Source organism: Anabas testudineus, chromosome 5, assembly GCF_900324465.2.
Source record: "Anabas testudineus chromosome 5, fAnaTes1.2, whole genome shotgun sequence".
Classification (NCBI taxonomy): domain Eukaryota; kingdom Metazoa; phylum Chordata; class Actinopteri; order Anabantiformes; family Anabantidae; genus Anabas; species Anabas testudineus.
In genome coordinates, this window is record NC_046614.1 from 5063135 (window position 1) to 5084183 (window position 21049).

General features: G+C 44.9%; 1 protein-coding gene across 1 annotated transcript; it reads left to right on the plus strand.

Annotated features, from left to right (window-relative positions):
• The first annotated feature begins 6603 nt into the window (after positions 1-6603).
• rybpb (RING1 and YY1 binding protein b) lies at positions 6604-20564 on the plus strand. The gene is made up of 5 exons (XM_026347944.1): positions 6604-6757; positions 7371-7496; positions 17868-18173; positions 18261-18359; positions 18694-20564. The coding sequence occupies exons 1-5, from the start codon at positions 6732-6734 to the stop codon at positions 18941-18943; spliced, it is 807 nt and encodes a 268-aa protein (XP_026203729.1). The 5' UTR covers positions 6604-6731; the 3' UTR covers positions 18944-20564.
• Positions 20565-21049: the final 485 nt, after the last annotated feature.

The window sequence follows — 21049 nt, forward strand, 5'->3', positions numbered from 1 at the left end:
ACAGGATAGTGATGGATGTCTTGTCTGATTGCTTGATTTGGCTGCCCTACATGAGGAGGTGGGAGCATATCCCACTGCACCTTCTAAGAAAGAGATTGTTGCGTATGTGCAGATGACCAGAAAGTCATACCAAGCAGGAGAGAAAAGATGGAGGAGGAAGGAGGGGAGGAGACATAATTGGAGGACGGAGATACTGTAGAATAGCCACCGGAGCCTGAGGACAGAGGCGTTCTGTGTCCAGATTCTTGAGTAAACATGTGAAGGGATTAAAATACAACATATTGATTGCTGGATGGATAGCACACCATCTGTCAATAGGCTAATCTGCCAAATTGACTGCGCCTCTTGGAGCACTGTGCTGTTCCAAACAGCTGGATTCACTCATAGAAAACCATAAACACCAGTCGTAGTCAGCTGAAACCTTCCCAAGTGCCTGTGATTTATAATCCCCTGGATTGTGTTGTGTGCAATTGTGGGAATTGCTATAGACTGTGGTTGGACATACAGGGCTCAGCCCATGCAGTTGTATTGTGAGCATAAAAAGGCTCATACACTCAAAAAAAAAAAAATCTTAAAGTGAACTAAATTGAGTGTCTTTACCATTTTGTCCTGGTCCATCTACTTTCTTGAAAGCTGCTCTCTGAGGAGGAAGCCAGTGACCCATGACAACCTCTTTATCCAATCTCATTTGTTACGCCTCTTTATGCATGACTATTGTGAAGACTGGATTCATTAGCTCATTTGATCCACTGTAAGTTTTTAAAAAAATATATATTTAGAACTTTATAATGAGCTAGAAAGGCAAACATAAAATCTTGTGCATGTTATGAACTTTTGAGTAAATTATTTTACATTTTCTTCCAGAGCTGGCCACAGAAAAGCAGCATTAGATCAACAATGTTAGAGAGAACATGGCAGCAGAGATGCTGAATGAAAGTGAGTGAAGTTTAGTTGTCGTTTAGGGCCTGATTTACTAAGATTCCAAAAAGCGAGTGCTAAATTGCATGCTCACTTTTGCTGGTTTTGCAGGTGATCTACTAAAAACACTGTGTGATTTACTACAGGTTCAACCATTCTCCTTTCTTTAATGCAAGTAATGATTTCACAAATCGTGTAACCAGTAACCTAAAAGCCATCCACCTCTATCCTGGTCATCTCTTAAGTTGGAAAAAAAGAAACTGTCCCAGGTAACAATGTTGGTTATGACGCCGCTAAGACATTAATGATCTGCACATTCCAAGAATGTGTGTACTTCCAACGTCTGTACACATGTTCACTGCTTGTGGGGGTGGGGGACAAGAAGCACATGTGCACAGTCAGTGATTCTTATAGTACTCTCGAGGAATCAGCAACCACATGAAAGCTGCATTTGATCTCATCCGGTGCGTCCAGAGTGTGCAGAAACTTCATGTAACGACCCGCTGTAACAAAGATTTCAGGCCTAGGGACAACACATAGAAAAACCTGCTCTAGGGAAACAGCTACAGTCTGGAATAACCTGCGTAGACGCACGAAGACTTGGCTTGACAGGTATTACATAGCTCTTGTGTGACTGACTTCTTTTATTTCTCCTATGCTTCCTCTTCAGCTAAATACCAGCAACTATCTATGCGCAAGCAGACTGCACCTGCCTTTCAAAGATATTACACGACAGGTTCAACAACAGCCACCATCACTTTCAGGCTCGATAAATCGCGTTGTGTATGCTCAGTTTATGCATTTGCATTCTCTCTTCCCTGTAGTTTTGCGCACTTGCGCAAAAAAAAAAAAAAAAAAAAACTCACCCCACTTTGCATATTTGTGCAGGCAAAGGTGCCCAATCCACATGGCGAGCTCCTTTGCTCATTTGAAAGATAAAGTCCTCACTGCGCTACCTTAGTAGATCAGTTTACACCAGTTTCTGAGAGATATCTCAAATATGAGATGAATACATGAGAAATATGTCATGTGCTCCCAATTAAAGCACAAATATGTACCTCAGAAAGACCTGGTTGGTGCAGTCATCCAGCATGACACTACAGCAGGAGTCAAGTAGGAGCTCCACAGTCTGAGGCGTTGAGCTGTCAGGTTTGTAATCAACAGGCTGGTAATTGACGAGCCAGATGTGGTAGTCTTAGTCTTTATTCAGTGTTATGTTTGAGAGTTAACAAAGTGTGAGATTGGGCCGTGTCTCTGCGCTGCTGCACATTCTCAGCTTGCAGGCCTTTTGTTCCGCAGCTCTTTGCGGAGCCTGCCCCGGATTCATTGAAACTCTCCACTGCTGAGTGAGCTGAAGGAGCTGCTTTTTTTTTTTTTTTTTGTCACACACCCTTATTCTCTCCTCAGTCCACACACACACACACACACACACACACACACACACACACACACACACAGAGGCATGCACAAAGGCTGAGGCTCTGCCAGCATTTCGTGGGATAATCTACCTTCCTGAAGGTTTGCTAAAGCACCCTTCCCTCCCTCCTTTCCCACCACCCCACTTCTCCTCCTCCTCCCTCCTCCTCCTCCTCCCTCCTCTCTCCTCTGTCCTCTCGCCTCCTCCTTCTTATCGGGCCCCAGTGTAAGCAGCATGTGGTTTCCTGCCAACTTCTGGGAGCCGTGAGCTGCCTCTCCAAACAGGAACACGCATGAAGACATTCCACCGCTGAAGGAAACAGTGTCCTCAACTGCCCCCCCCCCCCTCCTTTCCAATCTCTCTCTGGATGCGTCCACACATCCCACAGAGCTCCACTGGGCTTGGACCAGTGGACAATCAGCACACATAAACACACAAACATGCACAGGCACACAAGACCGGGCACAGCAAAGCCATTCAGCACGGCCATGGACATGGAAATGAAGACGGCTGTGACGTTTTGTGTGTGTGTGTGTGTGTGTGTGTGTGTGTGTGTGTGTGGGAAAGAGAAAGAACAGTAGGAGAAAGAGTGCGTGCATGGGTATGTATGAGACAGAGTGAGGGTGTCTGAGCCCACAGAATAGATTATTTTTGTAACGAAGTCTGTCATCAGCTTGCTCCACATCGTTTATCATCATGTGCCGTAACATCAAAATTTTGGTTTTGGAGCGGGAGGCTGACCCCGAAAAAACGTCTCTTCAGTTCGCTCATTCACTACACTTATCCATTAGCTGTTGGATAGGTTGTTTTTTTATTGGAAATCCATGAAAGCTTTAGTTGAAAAAGCAAACATCACTGTGAAGAGTACTGAGAGAACAGTTGGAGGGCTGTTATGTGCCTGCTAGAGTAGTAAATTTGTTTAACATTGCAGGAGTGCTCTTTGAAACCAGACAGCAGGTCTGGCTAAAAGCAATAAATCTACCAAAAAAAGAAGAAGAAGAGGGGAAAAAAAGGGCAAAACAGCTGTGTTAATTTTGATAAATATGGTGAGATGCAGAGAAAATGAACAATAGGCAGACTCACAAGGGCATCATCTGCAGGGGGGAAAGGTCAAGTGGGTCTAATAGAGGTTGCGCAGTGGATATAAAACAGAAGCAACAGTAGTCTGGGTGTCACAACCAAGATAAAAACGGATTCTTATTGACAAAGGCAGTGTCTCTGTGAGGGGGGGGGGGGCGGGGGGGGGGGGGGGGGGGGAATCAACTGTAGCATTCTGAATGAAGCCTGGGATCCAATCAACCCAACCCAAACACAGAGACAGGTTTGAAATCATCTCAAAGTCTTATTTATAAGGCTCTGCGTTATTTCTCCTGGCATGCCAGGCCTATTGATTGGAGAATGGTTTTGAGGGAATGTCTGTGAGAGATGATTAATCATAAGTCACTTTTCTCCCTCTGTGTGTATGGATCAGTGCCAGAGAGAGATAGAGATACGGGGATGTGCCCCTTAATCTGCTGTCCCGCTGCCTTTTTAGCAGCCAATTCCTCTCCACCCCCCCCCCCCCCCCACTCGTGCCCAACTCTCTCTCCCCATCTTATCTCCCGACCCCTCCGTTTTTCGAAGAACGAGTAAACAGAGCTGAAAATGGTCCAGACAGAGCTTTTTTGGGGAAAAGTGATTTCTTTCATCCCCCTTTTTTCCTGGGTTGGTTGTGCTCAGCAGGCGTTTACGTGACACAGCATCTTTTTCGTGCGCCCACACAAATGATTCAGTGGCATATTGAAATGGCACAGTGGGCTCTTCTGGTGAAACCGCAGAGGACGTTTCGAGATTCAGGTCAAATGTTGGGTGCTCAATGCAAACGGATGGGGTTTGAAGCGAGGAGAAGGACGCGGAACAGAGCAGTAATTGTTACATACCCGAGTTTCTTTCGCCGCTCTGGTCGCGCATGAACCGGGTCTTGTTTGTTTTCATGCTGCCAATAAAGTCTGGAGAAGCATCATCAGCCGTGCGAAACTGATCCAACTAGTGGCCTTTTTTTTTTCTCCTTCAGTTTAAACAAACTGCGAACTAAAGGTGTGAAATTGTCCAGTATAGGTGTAATTCCAAAGACGCCGGGCTGTGCATGTCCTCTCACACACTGTGATGATGATGTCTGATGGGCATATTGGCTTCTGCAGCGATTGAACCTCTGATTTCTCCCAAACACTAGACATTACTCAGTTTTTATACATTCATGCCCAGCGGCAGTACAACCTCAATCTTCTGCTGTCAGACACTGAGCAGCTCTCTGGAGTTATTGGAATTCAAGGCTGCTGCTGCTGCTGCTGCGCGCTTCAAACAAAATGCCGTTTGAGCCGATGGATGCAGTCAGATTGACTCTGAACAGTTTTGTAGTGCAGGTAAACCAACAGCCTGACAGCCTGAGTCCTGCTTTTCCTTGAGTGTGCTGGAGTGAGATTTTTCCAGCTTTGCACATTCGTGATTGGCGTGACTGACATCCTCCCTTGCATCATAACAAGTCTCCAGAAATTCTTTCGCTGTGTCTCGCCCCTGATTTGTTTCTGCACCTTAATGTCATGCTGTTCAAACTCAGCTACTTCACCTCTCATAAATAATGAATGAAGGCTAACTGTTTGTCTTGTGAAATCGGGCTGCGAGCAATGTAAGCGCACCGCTCAAGGGTGTTGATCAGGGGGAGAGAAGAATCTGCTCCACAAGTGCACTTCTCTCACCTTTAGGCTATGTGTTTGCACTGAGTGTTTGTAAATGCCTCCTTTACTGTGTTCTCCATCCCTGTTGTATCAATAAATCAACCAGTCTGCATAAATATTGTGGTCTTTCCAAATACGCAAGGGCTCATCCTGCCCATAAACACAAATGAATTCCACTGGCTGCACCCTGCGCAGTTGAATGCTGTATAACTTTCAAGTTAAAACAAACAAGCATAAAAAAAAGGCACAGTTTTCCCAGGAACTCATTACAGAACCACTGAGGCAAAGCTTAATGTTGTTTTGACTGAATTGTACTTATCGGTAGGCCACCGTGATGAAGCTCAATTAGAGCAGCGTGCTATGAGCTAAGCAGAGGTAATCACTGGGCGGAGGGCAGACTTATGTGGAGGCACGGATATTCACGCAGAACAGAGAAAGCGAGGGGGTTCACAATAGGACCTGGAGCCGTGGAGAGCAGCTAATGAGCCTACATGATTCACGCTTGGTCTCCCCTACAGAGAGCCTTGTCCCGGGCGGAGCGGAGGCGCGCAAGAGGTGCACTGTTTGCTCCAACACATTCCGTGACGCAGCCTGTCAGAGCCAGAAGGGTAAAGGGGGCAATTAAAAGTTTCTTTTGCAAATGCTGAGTGAATGAAAGTCGTCTTTGTCTTAGTAGAGCTAGAGCGAAGCAACACGCAGGCTGTGGTCGTGTTTATTTCTGTAAACAGAATAGACAATGCGTCGCCAAGGCTGCAACTTCCCAGTTCTGCTTTATGTTGCAGATTGCCCGCGAGAAAAAAAAAATACACAAGGTTTAATAGGTTGTTGATTCCAACTTATAATCACTGCAAAATGACAGTATGTATATGCATGCATATTACTAAACGTGTTCCCAGCGTTCCTTTAGAATAAAAGGATTATGTGTTTATATCACAGCCCTTGGTGTGAGGCTGGCATCCTCCCACAGTCGAAAAACAACCGAGTGTGAACAAGTTATGTCTAGCCATGTAGAAACTCTGCAGCCAAGAGTCTGTCCAGAGAGGTCTCCTCTTTTTCATCGGATGCACACTGACTGAGGTGGAGAGGTTCAACATGCAAAGCTCGATGTGTCCTGGGATGATGGCGTGTGCATGTGCACCCTCTGGTTTGTGCAGTCAAAAACAGTTGGTTACTCATTGTAATAACTCCAAAATAGCGTTGTTGTTAATCAGCTGGATTACTGTCTGTGGTTATGAGCAAATCATGTGCGCTCTTTCCTTTACCTGTGCGCGTTGATTCCCCTGCTTTCCTTATTAGTCCATTATACCGATTTTATCTGAGCACTTTGAATTGTTTTCTATGTATTTATCGCTCCAGCTCCCGCCGCTCCCATCAGCGTCGCAACCCGGCGACGTGCACGCATGTGAGCATGTGGGCCGCCGAGATCTGTCAAACATCTCTAGTAGTTATTAAAATAGCTCCTAAATATCCAGCCAGACTTTTAAAGCGAGCCGCTCGCTCATTGGCCGGACGCCGGTCACATGGTGCAGTGCAGTCAGTCGCTGTGCCGTGCCTCGAGCCAGCGCTGAGTGGAGCCTGTCTGCCAACAGCTTCAGCAGCGGCTCTATCAGGATCCTACAACACTCACTGACAATTAAAGGAGGCCCCCTTTTTCTTCTTCTTTCCGAGGATTATTCTTCACCATGGGCGACAAGAAGAGCCCTACCAGGTAATGCGACCGCCCTGCTCTCGATTCCCACTTGTTTTGCGCGTTTCGGGCTCGGTATTTGGATGCGTTTCCCCCCTCGCAGGGATCGTTTCTCCCTTTTTCAGTTGGTATGCCACAGCTAGCTAGAATAGTGCAGTCACTATGGCGGCTTCTCGCTCCCTACAACCCAGTCACTTAACAGACAAAGGGAATTTTTTCAGAGGATACGCCTGGCATTCCCTGAAACGCTCTTCCGTCTCGACAAAGCCTTTTGAAGGGTCAATGTCGAAATGGATATTGTTTGATATTGGTTTCGTTAGCCGACATGCTAAGCTTCGATGCCGAAAATTTTAGCAATGCTTGCCTGCCCGCTAGCCTAGCTGGCGATACAATCGGACGGTGTGGATAGTCGCCCGCTTCGCCACTGTGGGGATTTACGGACCGAGGACTTCTACTTGCCCGGAGTCGAACCCCAAATTAATGACAGCACCACCACAGCTTTGCGATGCACTAAGTCGCTTGTATATTACACGGCGGGTTATGTTTGTCACAATCGGCTTTCTCAGTCGTTTATAAAATATGTTGGTGGTGTTTCCAAAACTAACTTGACCTTAATATTTGTGTCATTTGTAAGGCCAAAAAGACAAGCCAAACAAACCGCTGACGACGGCTACTGGGACTGTAGCGTCTGCACCTTCAGGAACACCGCCGAGGCTTTTAAATGCAGCATCTGCGATGTGAGGAAGGGCACATCCACAAGGTAACGTAGCGCTCCCCCTTCTCCTTCTCTCTCTCTCTCTCTCTCTCGCTCTCTCTCTCTCTCTCACTGCCTCTCTCGTCTGAGCGTCTCGTTTTTCCCCTGCTTGACTGGCTGCAGCAGTAATGCATCGCAATTTATGGGAATGACAACTTTGATCGACAGCCCATTTGTCTGTGTGCGAATGGGGGACTTGTTGATGGACAGTCTTGCAAACATCTCCTGCTATTTGGATTATCCGTAGTTTCTCATCTTATGCGTCGAACATTATGCATTGCTTTATGCATTCGTCTAGGTAGGCTGGCTGCTTCACTAGCCAGAGGGGGGGATGGGGTGGGGAAGAAGAGGGACCGTACTTCATGATGGCTGTACAGCTACAGTGCATCAACAGAGCAACAGCAAACGTTCCTTTTTTGTGTGCAGTGAAACAAGGTGAATGCATGGTTGTGCATTTCACCTACCTGTAGGATTGCAGGATCTGCGAATGCTCTGACAAGTCAGATAGATGTGGCATGAGGTGGCTGAACAGTGAGGAGATGTGTAATGAAATACAAGTGTTCTAATTGAGCATTACAAAGATCTCCAGGTGCCCGTTTTTTTATATTTCATTGTCCATCAGACTTTTCCCCCTTGTGCAGTGTAGTTTATGCCCAGTAGTTCATGCCCAACCTGATGTGTGAGTAGTTAGAGGAAGTCCACCCATTTCTCTTAAAAAGCTTGTTTTTTTAAAGTCATTCCAGTTATGATTTTAACTATGATTACTCATTTTGAAAACTAAACCTACCATCAATTTACTTTGTTACCAAACGCTCTGTACAAGTGAATATAATAAAAAAATTTTCTTTCATCTTTAGATTTTTCATAACAGCATTTATAGTAACAGGCTAGTATGTCCCAGACATTTCCCCTTAGCTGGCAGGGTATTACAGTACATTTTGTGATGTCAGCAGAGGACAGCGTCTTATGGGAAAGTGAGATTAAATCGCAGTGTAACTAGAATATCATGACGGGATTCCCTTTCGGTTTTGTGTATACTGATACATCCTCCTTCTGTGGAATGTTTTTGATGATAAGTTGCGTATGCTACAGTGTGAGTTTGTTTGCACATGTCATCAGTTGCGCGATGAGGTGGAGAAACAGATGAGTCATTTGCGGATTTGTTGACAAGTCCCCTGCAGCCTAACCTTTTCAGCTGTGGTTTTACAATGAGTGGCTCGGCTGACACCCTGGTGCACCACAAACAGGGAGATCACACTTGCTGCTGGTTTACTGATAATGCCAAAGATTGTGCTAAGTCTTAATTGTCTGACTCCCCTCCCCCCACGATCTTTTTCCCAGCAATGTGTAGCTTAAGACCACAGGTGATGATGCAGACTGATCACGCTGTGCGAAAGCAGGAAGTGGAGACAAGCGTGCCATGGCCATCCTGCCACTCTGCTTTGGCAACAGCCCAGTTGCCTGCATGACATCTCTTGAGTTGTTGTCACACATTCCTGTTTAATCTGAATAGTTAACCTTACATTAATGCTGTTGTGTAGTTGTGGCGCTGCCTGTTATTCTAATGAGTACTAATTAGCTGTCTTTTCATTACTGTTTGATGTGTTTTAGCAAAGCATGGGACAAGGCAGCATGCTCTTAGCTAAACGATTCACACTTCAGGCTGTGTGTGGATGTTTGTCTTTCTGCTTTTATGTGAGGTCTTGCTTATGCTTTTATGCATGGGGACACGTGTGTGCACTAATTAGAGTTCCTCTGTGCCGGTCACTGTCAAAACACTACTTTTCCCAACGTTTAAATCATTTGTGTTTACTATGAGATAGGTGAGCTTTTGTGCATTCATTATGACAGGACTGTATTTAAGACATGTTTGAAGTGGTTTGTTTTGTGTGGTGTAAATGCATCAGCACTTTCACAGTCTTCACATTTAGCGGTTTTCTTTTCTGGTGTGCCAGGACAAAGGTCAGTCTGTACGGAGAATCTTAGAAGATGGATGCAGCTGAAGCTGTGGTCCGCATCATAGTCAATCACACATATCTCTGTTACAAAGCTGTTACAACAGGTATGGGTTAGCAGGACCCCAGTGTAGTGGTAGTTAGATGCAGTTTGAGTCATACTTGAAATTGAAGATCAGATGAGCATGACACATCATCTCTCACAATCCCCAGCTGTTTCTACAGGTGTTAATGGAGAATATAGAAATAACATGATCCATTGTGATTGACAGACACTGGCTTACACTCCGGTGAGGCTTGGATCGTACTTTGTCCCGTCAGCAGTATGTAACCTAGGTAACGGTGGGTCACGCAGCTTTTATTTGTACTAATGGAGGCAACAAAGTGTGTTAACAGGAGCTATGGCATCAACATGCAGGGAGAGTCCCAGTTCTCCCCAGCTGAGTGCAGCCTAACGAACCTGTTGACCGGGTCCAGCTCAGTGATGTAACACGATACCGAAGTAGGCTAAATCTAGCCTTTGCCACTCTGACTCTTGAACAAGAAGGCACTCTGCTTTTTGCACCTGACCTCGCTGTTAATCTACAAGTCCAAGTGGCGAGTGTTCCGTTTCTGCACCCAGTGCCTGCTTCTTGGGTAATTTGAGAGTGGTTTGCATTAGCATCCCCTGTGATGTGTATGCGATCATATTTAAATGTTTCTGGCATCTTAACTGTATCACTGTGTGAACGTGACCCTGCGTTGCTGTACATCAGTTTACTTTGTGGTGGTGTTTGGTATGCACCTCTGGCAGCTCTGGGGCCCAGGGAGAAACCATTAGGAGCCCTCTAAAGTTGATTGATGGTGGGGATCACAGTAAGTCTTGAGGTAGCTCAGTCTTTGGCTGCTGTGCTGTTATCTTTGTGCTGTTGCTCCGTTGTCAACCATTTCAAGTAGCTTCCATCTTTACTTTTCATAAAACAGAACAAATGGTTGTCTCTCACTTGTTAGTAGTAAGTCTTGTAAGTCAGTGCTCTGATATGATAAAGTTACTTAAAATGTATTTGAAGCTCAGACTGCTTCAATTACTCAAAACCTAAACCATCACCACTGATATGCTACAAATACAGTGTGAGATTTATTTATATAGTCAAAAATGAGGTAGCACAATGGTATGACAGTGAGCACAGTTGCATCACAGCTAGAAGTACCTGGATTTAAATCTAGCCTTAGTGCATTTCTGTGTGGAGTTTACATGTTGCCCTGATTCCTGCGTTTCCTCATGGTACTCCAGGTTCCTTCCACAGTCCAAAGGTTGATTGGTGACTTTATATTGGTGTGAGCATGAATGTGATTGTTGGCCTCTGTGTATCAGATCTGTGATAGACTGACTACCTGTTCAGGAAATAATCTTAAATATTAACTTTCTCTAAATACTTAAAACAGACAACTTCAAACTTGTATAGTGTTCCAGTGTTGCACAAAACACACGCTGAGTGAGTGAGGTTAACAAAGAAAACTGAGATCAAATATTAATTTAAGTTTCTGTAACGGAGCAAAGATGCACCTGTCCGTGTCACACATAAGTTAAGCATGGGCTGTTACTGTAATTTTTCCTTGACTCAGTAGATTTTTACAGCTATAAATGTGTTTTGCATCTAGCCTTAGGCTTTCTAATAGGACCAAATGGGAAACTCATAAATCCACAGATCCATTTTCTAAATGTTAGAAGTAGGACTGGTAAGAATCAGGATGGATAAAATCTAAATGATACCCAAACCTGAGGCTATGGGTTAGTAGTGGAGCTGCCAAAAAGGTACAAGTACATCTCTCTTTCTTTCTCTCTGTCTGTCTGTCTTTCTGTCTCTCTCTCTCGCTCTCTAGCTGTGTAACTCTGGAGGTTGCACAATTATTGGGAAATGATTGCAGTGTGTGTTTTCTGTTTGTGTGTGTGTGTGTGCCTTTCTGTCTTTTACAATGATGGAATAGAGTCATTATAATCCGTGGATTCTTCCACTGTCACATTAAGGCAAATTGTCTAGGATAATGGAATTACATAAGAGGGACATGCTGGCACTCAATTTGTATCTGCACTTCCGCGCCCACCCCCTGCCCCCACAGCAGCCCCCGCTCAGAGGAAACTGCTTTTGCTTATCCAGCATTATCAGCATCTGCACTAAAACCCTAAGCGCAAGCGCGTAGCACTAATCTTTACATGTTAATTGCCAGATTTAAAAGTTCTTAATTACTTCATGGGATTTGGCAGAGTATGAGTGATTAAATACAATAGCCAATTTGGCAATCTGACAAAACGGAGAAATGTTGAGAACTGTTGAATTGGGGGCTCCTCCCATTCACGACAAATATGAGGCAAGTGAATGAGTGTGTCAGTGAGGGAGTGAGGCCTCTCAGGAAACTACAGAAAAAGGCATACGAGGACAGAGAGAGAGGGAGTAAGGGAGTTGTTAAGTGTGGTGTCACAGCAAGCCGCTAAGGAGTAAGGAGGGAATAGGGCAAAAAGGACAAGGAGAGAAACCGCACTGAAGAAAAGGAGTGTAGCATCTGGACATTTATGCGTGTTTGTGTTGAAAGCCAGGGGAAATGGATGGCTGCAAGGGGGATGTGCTCACTCAACCAAGAGTCTCCAGGGGCTAAAGCGGAGTGAGGCACATCATTACCCAGGGAGGGAGAGACTGGACAGTCTTTTCTGTTTCTACCAGCACCACCATCCATAGAGGGGAAAAGAACAGCACCAGCTGACATGTCGTTTGCTGCATATAAGGATCCAGACCAGAGTGATTTCAAGTGTTTTGATCATAGATCTTTATTCTAGTTTCAAAGCTAGTTAGTCATAGATATTCAGAGCATAATCAAGAAGCAAGTTCCAGAAAAACTCACTGTGGTCAGTTTGAACCCTGGCTCTAGTAATCAGTGCAGACTTTGCGTTTGATCTCTCGGTGTCAGGTTTCCCCGCTTGTTGTGTTTGTTTGCTTGCTTAGATGTTGTTTCTTCTGTTGAACATGAGAGCTTGCTGTGAAGGTACAGAGTCTCCTTTTGCAATGCTGCTGGACGATTTGCTGAGCAAACTTAAACCATGCTCTGTTTGTACTAAGCAGACGGATAGGAAAATGACAGGCCAGGCCTGATCATGTGTTGACAGATAACCTGTGCAAACCAATGTCAGCATTCAGAGAGGGGTTGAAGAGAAGTGAAGAGGGCCTACTTAAAGCCAGTGTGACTTAGACTTGTTGATGGGTGTCGGTCTAGAGAAAAAGTGAAGAGACGGTAAGGTAGGAGACAGGCACACTGTAAAGATGGAGAGGCAATGGAGAGGAGAAAAACAAATGCGCAGTACCAAGCAGTGTAACACAGTGCTGATGATGGAAGTAGCTCATATGTGCTTAGTGTCTTTGCAATGACTCGCTGTCAGTCAGCTCGATGCCAGGCAGTTTATCATGTAGAGGAAAGCCTCGTCAGTGTGAGGGTAACATTTTCTTTTACACATAAGCAGACACAAACTTAGAAATTTCCCCTTTTAATTCTTCTGTCATAGACCATCTTTTGTTCTTGCTTATGTCTGCCTCTCTTGAACACAGACTCAGACAGCCAGACTTCTTTAGCCTGTCAAGAGAAGCAGAAAAACACACTCCAGCAGCCAGCATGGTGCACACAGTATACTATTGTTGCAGAAAACTTGAGGTATCTTCAAGAGATTTCCCTGAATTCTTTTGTTCTGCCCGGTATTGCCAGTACTCAGTACTGCAGACTCTAAATGTCATGACTAACAGTTTAATGATAAAATGTGGCTAGATTGATGCATTCTGCAAGCCTGCTGTGCATACAGAAAGAACATGTCCAAGAAACTTGATGGAAACTCTATGGGAGATCCACCCCCTCCCCCCCAGAAGGGTAGGGTATGGGAGGTAGAGGGAAGAAAGTGACAGTAACATTAAGCCCTCAAAATCCTGACCAGAAGGGATGGATGAAAGGATGAATGCTTAATGCCTCTGGTGGGCAGTGAGAATGAATTGAGAAGCATTATGGCCCCAGGCTGCTCTTCAGGTGCTATCCTTATTCAACCTCCCAAACACACTCACTCACACAGATGACTTTACCCATGGATGACTGGATGTAACAGCACTGATGTAGTCACTTTAGGCTCTGTCTGATCAAGAATTCCCCCACAGGAAACATATATACATATGTTTGTATTTGTAATTTTTCAATTTCAAATCTTTCAGAAAGATTTTAGCAGAATTTTGACTAGGGATATCCCCCCCCCCCCCCGCTTGTGTTTAACAGTTTAATTAGTGATTCACACTGATATCAAAAACAGCTGCCGCTGAGTAGTTAGTCGATTGTTGTTTGAGCTGTAGGTACTATTTCATGAAATTGTACAAGAGGTACACTTAATTTAGTATTAGACCCATCAATGTAGTCATGCAGTTTGGATGTTAGAGAAAGATTTTCAAACATTCGATACTCCAACAAAAGGGTCCACAGACTGACAGACTGATTAGCTAACTAATTCAAAGCAGCACAGGTAGGCAGCCGCAATCTAAGCTGTGCTCCATCACTTCCCTGCCCTGGTTGGAGAGTGGGCATTATGTGTGTCCACATAATGATCAAGACGTACAGCCAGCGTTGACACAGACCAGTAAATGTAGATGACTTGCATGTTTGCCAACACATTAGGGGGCGGTACTTTGATCAAACTGAAGCCCTGTGGCATTCTCACATGCTGGATCAGAGAGATGTGCCCCAGGCTAAGGCTGTGATGGTCACTCAGTGCTTTGTGGGGTGAAATCAGGTCACCAGCCAACTCGTGAATCGAGGATTCATAGTTGTTAACAACTTAATATGTCACAGAACACAAGGAGTCTGCTTTCATACCGAGTCGATATGGTTATTTACAAAGTCTGAATGAGAGAGTGGGTGATGTTAAAAACTCTGAGCTCTTCAGTGGACTGTCCCTGTTCGAAGAACTGTCTGTCTGTTGGCTGTCTCACTTTCTCGCTCCTCTTCGCTCAGCTGTCTGCCACTGCATTCACTCAGCCTGGCAGGAAATAATTGCTTGTCCTCCACACAGCACTTCAAATAAAAGAGCTGTGTTAATGAGGGCTTTCCTGCGCCTCTGTCTCTCTATCACACTCTCCATCTCTCACTCACTCCCCCTTTTAGTCTCTCTCCGTGAAGTGCTTGGGTTCGTTGTTTTTAGTTTCTCTAGAAAGGGTTCCTCTTCAATTTCAGCTTTTGCTCATGGCTAGCAAGTACCTACTGCTCCCAACCAATGAGAGCACCAGCTGAGCAGAGGTGTGTTTGTCTCTGGCATGGTTCAGGCTGAATGGAGCAGTCTTAACTATGGGTGTCAGTGTGGCTGAATTAGGAGCTTTTAAGCATGATGATAGTTATTTCAGGGCATCCCATGGAGGGAGTCTCCCCAGTCCTCCCTCCCACAGATGGTGGAATTTAGGGGTAAGCATAGGAGGAGCTGTCAATCATGGCCTATTGTTGTGTGAAGGGGAGGTAATATGCTGTAAGCCCTCACAGTGGGAAATGATTCGACAGCAGGCTTTACACACTTGACACACACCCTCACTCACTATTACACACACACACACACACACACACACACACACACACACACACACACACACACACACACACACACACACACACACTACAGAATATATTGACAGCAGTGGGAGGTTGAGGTAGTTTTTGCAATTGGACCTTGGGGTTCATTCCTGATCCTGCTTTCACTGTTATTCCTTGTACCTGTGCTGCACAATACTGTAAGTACAATACTGCTGTTTGATTTTACATTTTGAGAAACTACATGGTTTAGTTGTAGAGTAATTGTCAATAACAAACAGTTAGATGTGGTCTATTTATATATTCTAAATATGATGTATATTTTCAAGCATATCTTGTAAGTGTTAAGGGCCACGAATTTAATGAATGCAGGTGACACACACACACACACACACACACACACACACTGTGTCATGTGGAATCTCCATCCTTGTTAATGAGCCACAGAGCAGCTCAGTGCAAAGCCATGATGTGTAGTCAATAAATAAATAATGGGGCAAAAAGAGTGGTGGCTCTATCATGGCAGCAGCAACTCATGGCTGACTTACAGCTGGCACTGAATCACCGCTTAACTACTAGGGCTTTGTCGTCCGCCACTGCAGCTTAGACACAAATCTCAGGCTCTGTCCAGGACCTCAGTTCCACAATGGACTGAAGAGGCGTGGAGTTAATCAATCAATCAATCACTCATTCACCACCTACTTGGCCAACAGCTTTCACTGCCAAACAAAATGATTTCTGGTCCTGCTGGATGCCGTCTGTGTCCACAGTCTGTTTACTTGTGGCTGTTTGTTAGAAAGGCAGATATTTACCGCTAGCTCTAGCTTTACCGCTGCCTCTCCAAAACTTGAACTCTTTGTTACACAGGTTTTCTACCAGATCACTGCATAAGGAGACTATTGGTACTCCAGAGACCTACTGGTTTCCCATGGGGTGGACTACATTTTGTCCTTATAAGGGTACTGGACAGGAAAAGAACAGAAGTGTACAGGAGTTTACAAGAATTTATATTAATATCATCTGTTTTAATTTAGGTGATCAGTCATATACAGTAAATGTCTGGTTTGAAAAATTAGTATGTTGTCAGTTTGGTGATTAGTAGTGAGGGCAGCAGGTAAAAAGAGCCACAGCAGCTAATGGAAACTAGATCAGCAGCCCAGAGCTCATCAGCATTCGCTACAGCTGGTGTATTGATTGGAGTGTAGTGCAAGCATTACGACATGATGCTCTATTATGTCCTGATTGATTGCCTTCTGATCGGCCCTCACCCCCTCCTCAAGGAGAGCCCCCCTCTCTCTCCATGATAGGCTGCAGCAAGAGGATACTAAATGAGCTCGATAGAGAAGTAGGGAAAAGAAAAGTTGTGAAAGACTTGAACAAAATGTTAGTTTAAGTAAGTGCTGTACTACTAAAGGATAAAGGGGAGCCTGAGAGAGAGTGGCGAATCATGCGGAGATGGACGTGCAGAAACAAGAGGAACTGGACTGTCTACAGTGCTGCAAATTTGACATAGAAACACAAGCTTTGGCCTAAAAGCCAATTCCACAACAAGCCACTGAACTCAGTGTCATCATTCTGACACATTAATGGGCTTTTACTTTTTTTGTCACATGCATTGGCTCTTAGAAATGACTCACTATGACCCCTGCCCATGGCAAGCTCAAAAACATTTTTCACAGAGAGCTTCATTTTTTAGCAGTAACACTTGTTTTTCTGGCGTAATGCTTAAACTGACAGAGTTTGTACAACTTTCAAGACTCCCTACTTGACCACAGGTCTCATAAAGCAGTCCGGAGGATCAAGAGCCCTCCTGTGCACTGCTGGGATATCACTCAACTATTCCTGCCAAGACTAGAATTGGGTTTGGAAGGGTTGTGTATACACAGCTAGCTAGTATAACCTGTTGTGTTCCTGCTGAAAGGCCTCCTGAGCAGCCATCGAGCCGTGCCAGGCTGTTTGTTTGCACGCTAAGCTTTTCAAGTGCATGTTTGTGTGTGTGAGTGTACTTGTGGTTTACTCCTCACCATGCCCAGTGCTGGCCTGTTATTATCCATGTTGCTGGCTGCAGTTTGGTCCCAGCTGAGTCGGAGTCTCTGGAAGGCTGCAGTCATCCTTCCCTCTCCCTTGAGGACCCCCCCAGATGTTGCCAGGTGGTGTCCATTATGCTGCAGGTGTGTTTTGGCTTAAGCAGTCTGACTTTGGGTTAGCATTTTTCCTCATGTCCTCAAGTTGTGTTCATCTGCACAGCTGCTGATGGTGCAAGATGTTGTTTGTTTGCACACTTCTGTGGTGCTACACCACAGAAAAGGTGTTTTCAGAAAGAGATGGTTTTTATGTGAACCATCCCTTCTGATTCTTTGAAAGATGTTTGTGACATCATTTGTGCTCGTATTGAGTGATGAAACTAAAAGAGGTTATGGTTTGTGTTTCTGTATTTGCAAGTGAGTCAGAAAAAGAAGACTCGGTGGTTACTTGTGAGCTCAGTGAGTGGAACAGCTACACCATGTCCAACTGAATCTCAGTCTGTGACAAATGGGGCCAACCTTGTGGTAATCAGATTAGAGAACCTAAGTGACGTGCTGCAAATGTCCCACCTTGTGATCCTGTGCATTCATTTTATTACAGCCGTGAGCTAACGAGATTAGCCCTCAAACAGAGCTGTTCCACCAGGAAGCTGCTGCGTAAACCTGCCTCTGCAGCAGCTGGGGGCACCTGCTCCTTTCCCCATCAGGCCTTCAGGTTCACCCACCTCTCTTTGTCAGCTGTACTGTAACTGTGTTGGTGTGTGGTCAACATACAGCTCTACTACGAGGCTAATCCATGTTTGTGACTTGGATCTCTTCCACAGGAAACCCCGGATCAATTCCCAGCTGGTCGCCCAGCAGGTGGCTCAGCAGTACCCAATGCCTCCCCCGCCAAAGAAGGAGCGGAGGGAGAGGAGTGAGCGCACAGACAAGGAGCGCCCAAACGGAGAAGGAGAACGTGCCAATGGTGACGGACGCCCAGAGGGTGAGCGCCCAGAGAGTGTGAGACCAGAGGCAGAAACCCCTGAGAAGGACAAGAGCGAGAAAGAACAGCCAATCAAAGACAAACCAGACGGAGAGAAGGAAATCAGCCCAGCTGTCACGAAGAAGCCCAGCAGCAAAAAGACCAGGTCAGTGTACGTGTCCAGGTTTCACTTGTCTCTTGGTGTCAGCTGTGATGGAATTTTCCTCACTTGTATCTGTCTGTTTCCTCCCAGACCCAAATCAGACAACCATCAGAGTTCACCCAGTGACAAACACAGCATACAGTCTGGCAAATCAACAACCAAGACCAACAAGAACTCTCACATCTCCAGGTGTGTAACACTTGCTCCTACTCTGCATGTCTTTGGCAGAACACATGGTTTCACATCTATGACTACGCAGCACTTCTTTTTAGAGAAACTCGGGCAGCACAAGGCTAGTGGGAAACCTCAGATGATTCACAAGTGATCTTTTACACTAAACACCCACTCTCACTTGTTCTGACTGTTCATGTGTCACCCGATGAATTGAGCAATTTAGTGTAACCGCCCCCACAGTGCTGGCAGCCTCCCCCTTGTTGTTGCTGAGACATACATTTTCGTCAGCATTACCGGTTATTAAGGGTTGTGTGTTTTTTTCTTCTATTCCCCTGTCTGTCCACTTCAGGCCCAAACTGAAGAACATTGACCGAAGCACTGCACAGCAGTTGGCTATCACCGTAGGGAACGTGACGGTTATCATAACAGACTTTAAGGAGAAGACCCGCTCCTCGTCCACGTCTTCATCCACCATCACGTCCAGCGCGGGCTCCGAACAGCAGCACCAGAGCTCTGGCTCCGAGAGCATGGACAAGGGCTCGTCCCGCGCCTCCACACCTAAAGGGGATCTCTCTGTGGGGCATGACGAGTCGTTCTGAGGTCCCACCCTTCCATCCCCTCCCCTCGCCCTGCTTCACTTGCCCTTTTTTCCCCACACGTTTCTGGACACTATGGATCCCATAGGGGGAGAGATTTCACCTTTCCCATTGCTGCCCTGCCTCCATTCCATGACCACCACTGGATGCTTAGAGGAGCTGGCTGACTGAAAGAAACAGTGCGCCTGTTAGGGGGAAACAAGCACCCTGCTTGGGGAACTCCCCTCGTGGTTACACCCGTGGCACAGGCAAGGAGAACTGGGCCACAAAGAATTAACGCCCCCATCGCATCCTCCCCCGCGGTAGCATCCAGACACTTGTATGTATTGTTTTATATTTGTACGTGGATGTGAGGCCAAGTCAAGTTTTTTGTTTTTCTTTTTTTTTGTTTGTTTTTGTAAAGAAGAATTCTCCGCTGGGCACAATAACCACAATCATTTTAATAACTTTAAACTATTATTACCCTTATTTATTACCTGTTGCACCTGTATACTTTGATATTCTCCTTTTTATGTTGAAGCTTTGCTGTGTAGCTCTGCCGATCGATTGTTCCTTCAGTGTTTTTATTACAGTTCGAAAATGATAGGACAAGATTCGACTCACAGGCACACACACACAAACACACACACACACACACACATACACACACACTGGTGCTAGATACACTGTGAAGCGGTTTCTGCAGGTCTGGGATTGCCCATTCACTCAATGTGACAAAGTGCTGATGAATCAAATTCTCATTCACTTTTCTCAACCAAACTGTCTCACTCTGAACACTGTCTGGACCTCCATCAGGTCCATCTGCTTATTCTGTACTGGTCAATGTGCATCAGAAGGTCACCTGAAGTTCAGACGCCTGACTTTTTCCAACTGTAGATCGTCTATGATTTAGTATGCTATAGCAGATCTCTTATCCAGTATCTTATGTCCTTAACTGTACAGTGTAGGCTGTTGTGTAAAACACTAAAAGCTGTTGATATTTTCTGCATTCCGTACTTAAATATTGAGTTTTCCGGCTGAAGGCAAACCTGTCCTCTTGAGCCTGAGGGTTTTTTTTTTTGTTTTTGTTTATTTGTTTGTTTTGGTGACTGAAGGATGGTTACATGCAGTTCCACTTGGTGAAACCACATCGAACTGTAAAAATAGACCTGTTGTGTCAAGCTGTTGTGAATCGATTACATTTTTCTTATGTTGTGGTCCTGACGCCAACTTTGACTCTTCGTTCTCTCAACCTGATCCCAGAAAACAAGTGCAAACATATGAACAATTTACAGATTCAATCGACATGTTTTTCTTTTTTATTAATTTAAGACTCCTGTCATTGAAGGCGAAATATTGCAGTAGTTAATAGAATACAAATGCTCTTTCAATTTTTAGGACAGCAAGGTTTATTTAAGGTTTTTATTCACTTTTACCTTAGCTGATACTAGACCAACATAATTTCCTTTTAACTGTATGAAATTGTATAAAGAATAAATGTGTATATGATATCTTAGTTTTATTTATTGAAGGACCAAAGGAATTTCATAATGACATGATACATAGACAGATAAATAACAATTTGAAATGCAATTATCTAATGTGTGAGATGAATAACAGTTTAAATAAAGACTAATATAATCCATGTAAATGGTGTTATTATTGTCCACTTGTCTCTGTGCACGGCTAAATTCGGGGCAGAGAAGTGTCAATACTGTGAGCTGAGTTGCACAACACCGCCGGCTCAGGTGCTGGGTGGGTAGCTGGGACGAGCTCTGGCTCAGACATTGGCCTCAGCAAGCGCCGTCTTTGCACTGTTGGATTACCACAGTACACGTAGCCCCCCCCCCCCAAACTCAATAAATAAGGTGCTCGAAGAATAATTAAAAGCAGTTTAGGTGAGGTTAACACATCCCACAGAACTCCTACAAAAATCTGAGGGGCACAATTTTTTTTTTTTTTAAACGTCGACTTCAAACTTTGAGGTTTCACACACAGGGATGATAATCACACGTGTTTTAAGCAATGTTTCAAGTCCAGGAGATTTGTGTTCATGACCTTTTTCTGCGCTTAAGCTATGGTTAATATGTAATTATGTACTTTATTGCATACAAATATGAAATCAGTGTT

Bases quoted from the DNA above. Each gene is read 5' to 3' on its own strand.
- rybpb (XM_026347944.1), top strand. From the start codon at position 6,732: ATGGGCGACAAGAAGAGCCCTACCAG. The intron at 6,758-7,370 runs GTAATGCGACCG...GTCATTTGTAAG, and splicing joins GACAAGAAGAGCCCTACCAG to GCCAAAAAGACAAGCCAAAC. The intron at 18,174-18,260 runs GTCAGTGTACGT...GTTTCCTCCCAG, and splicing joins CCCAGCAGCAAAAAGACCAG to ACCCAAATCAGACAACCATC.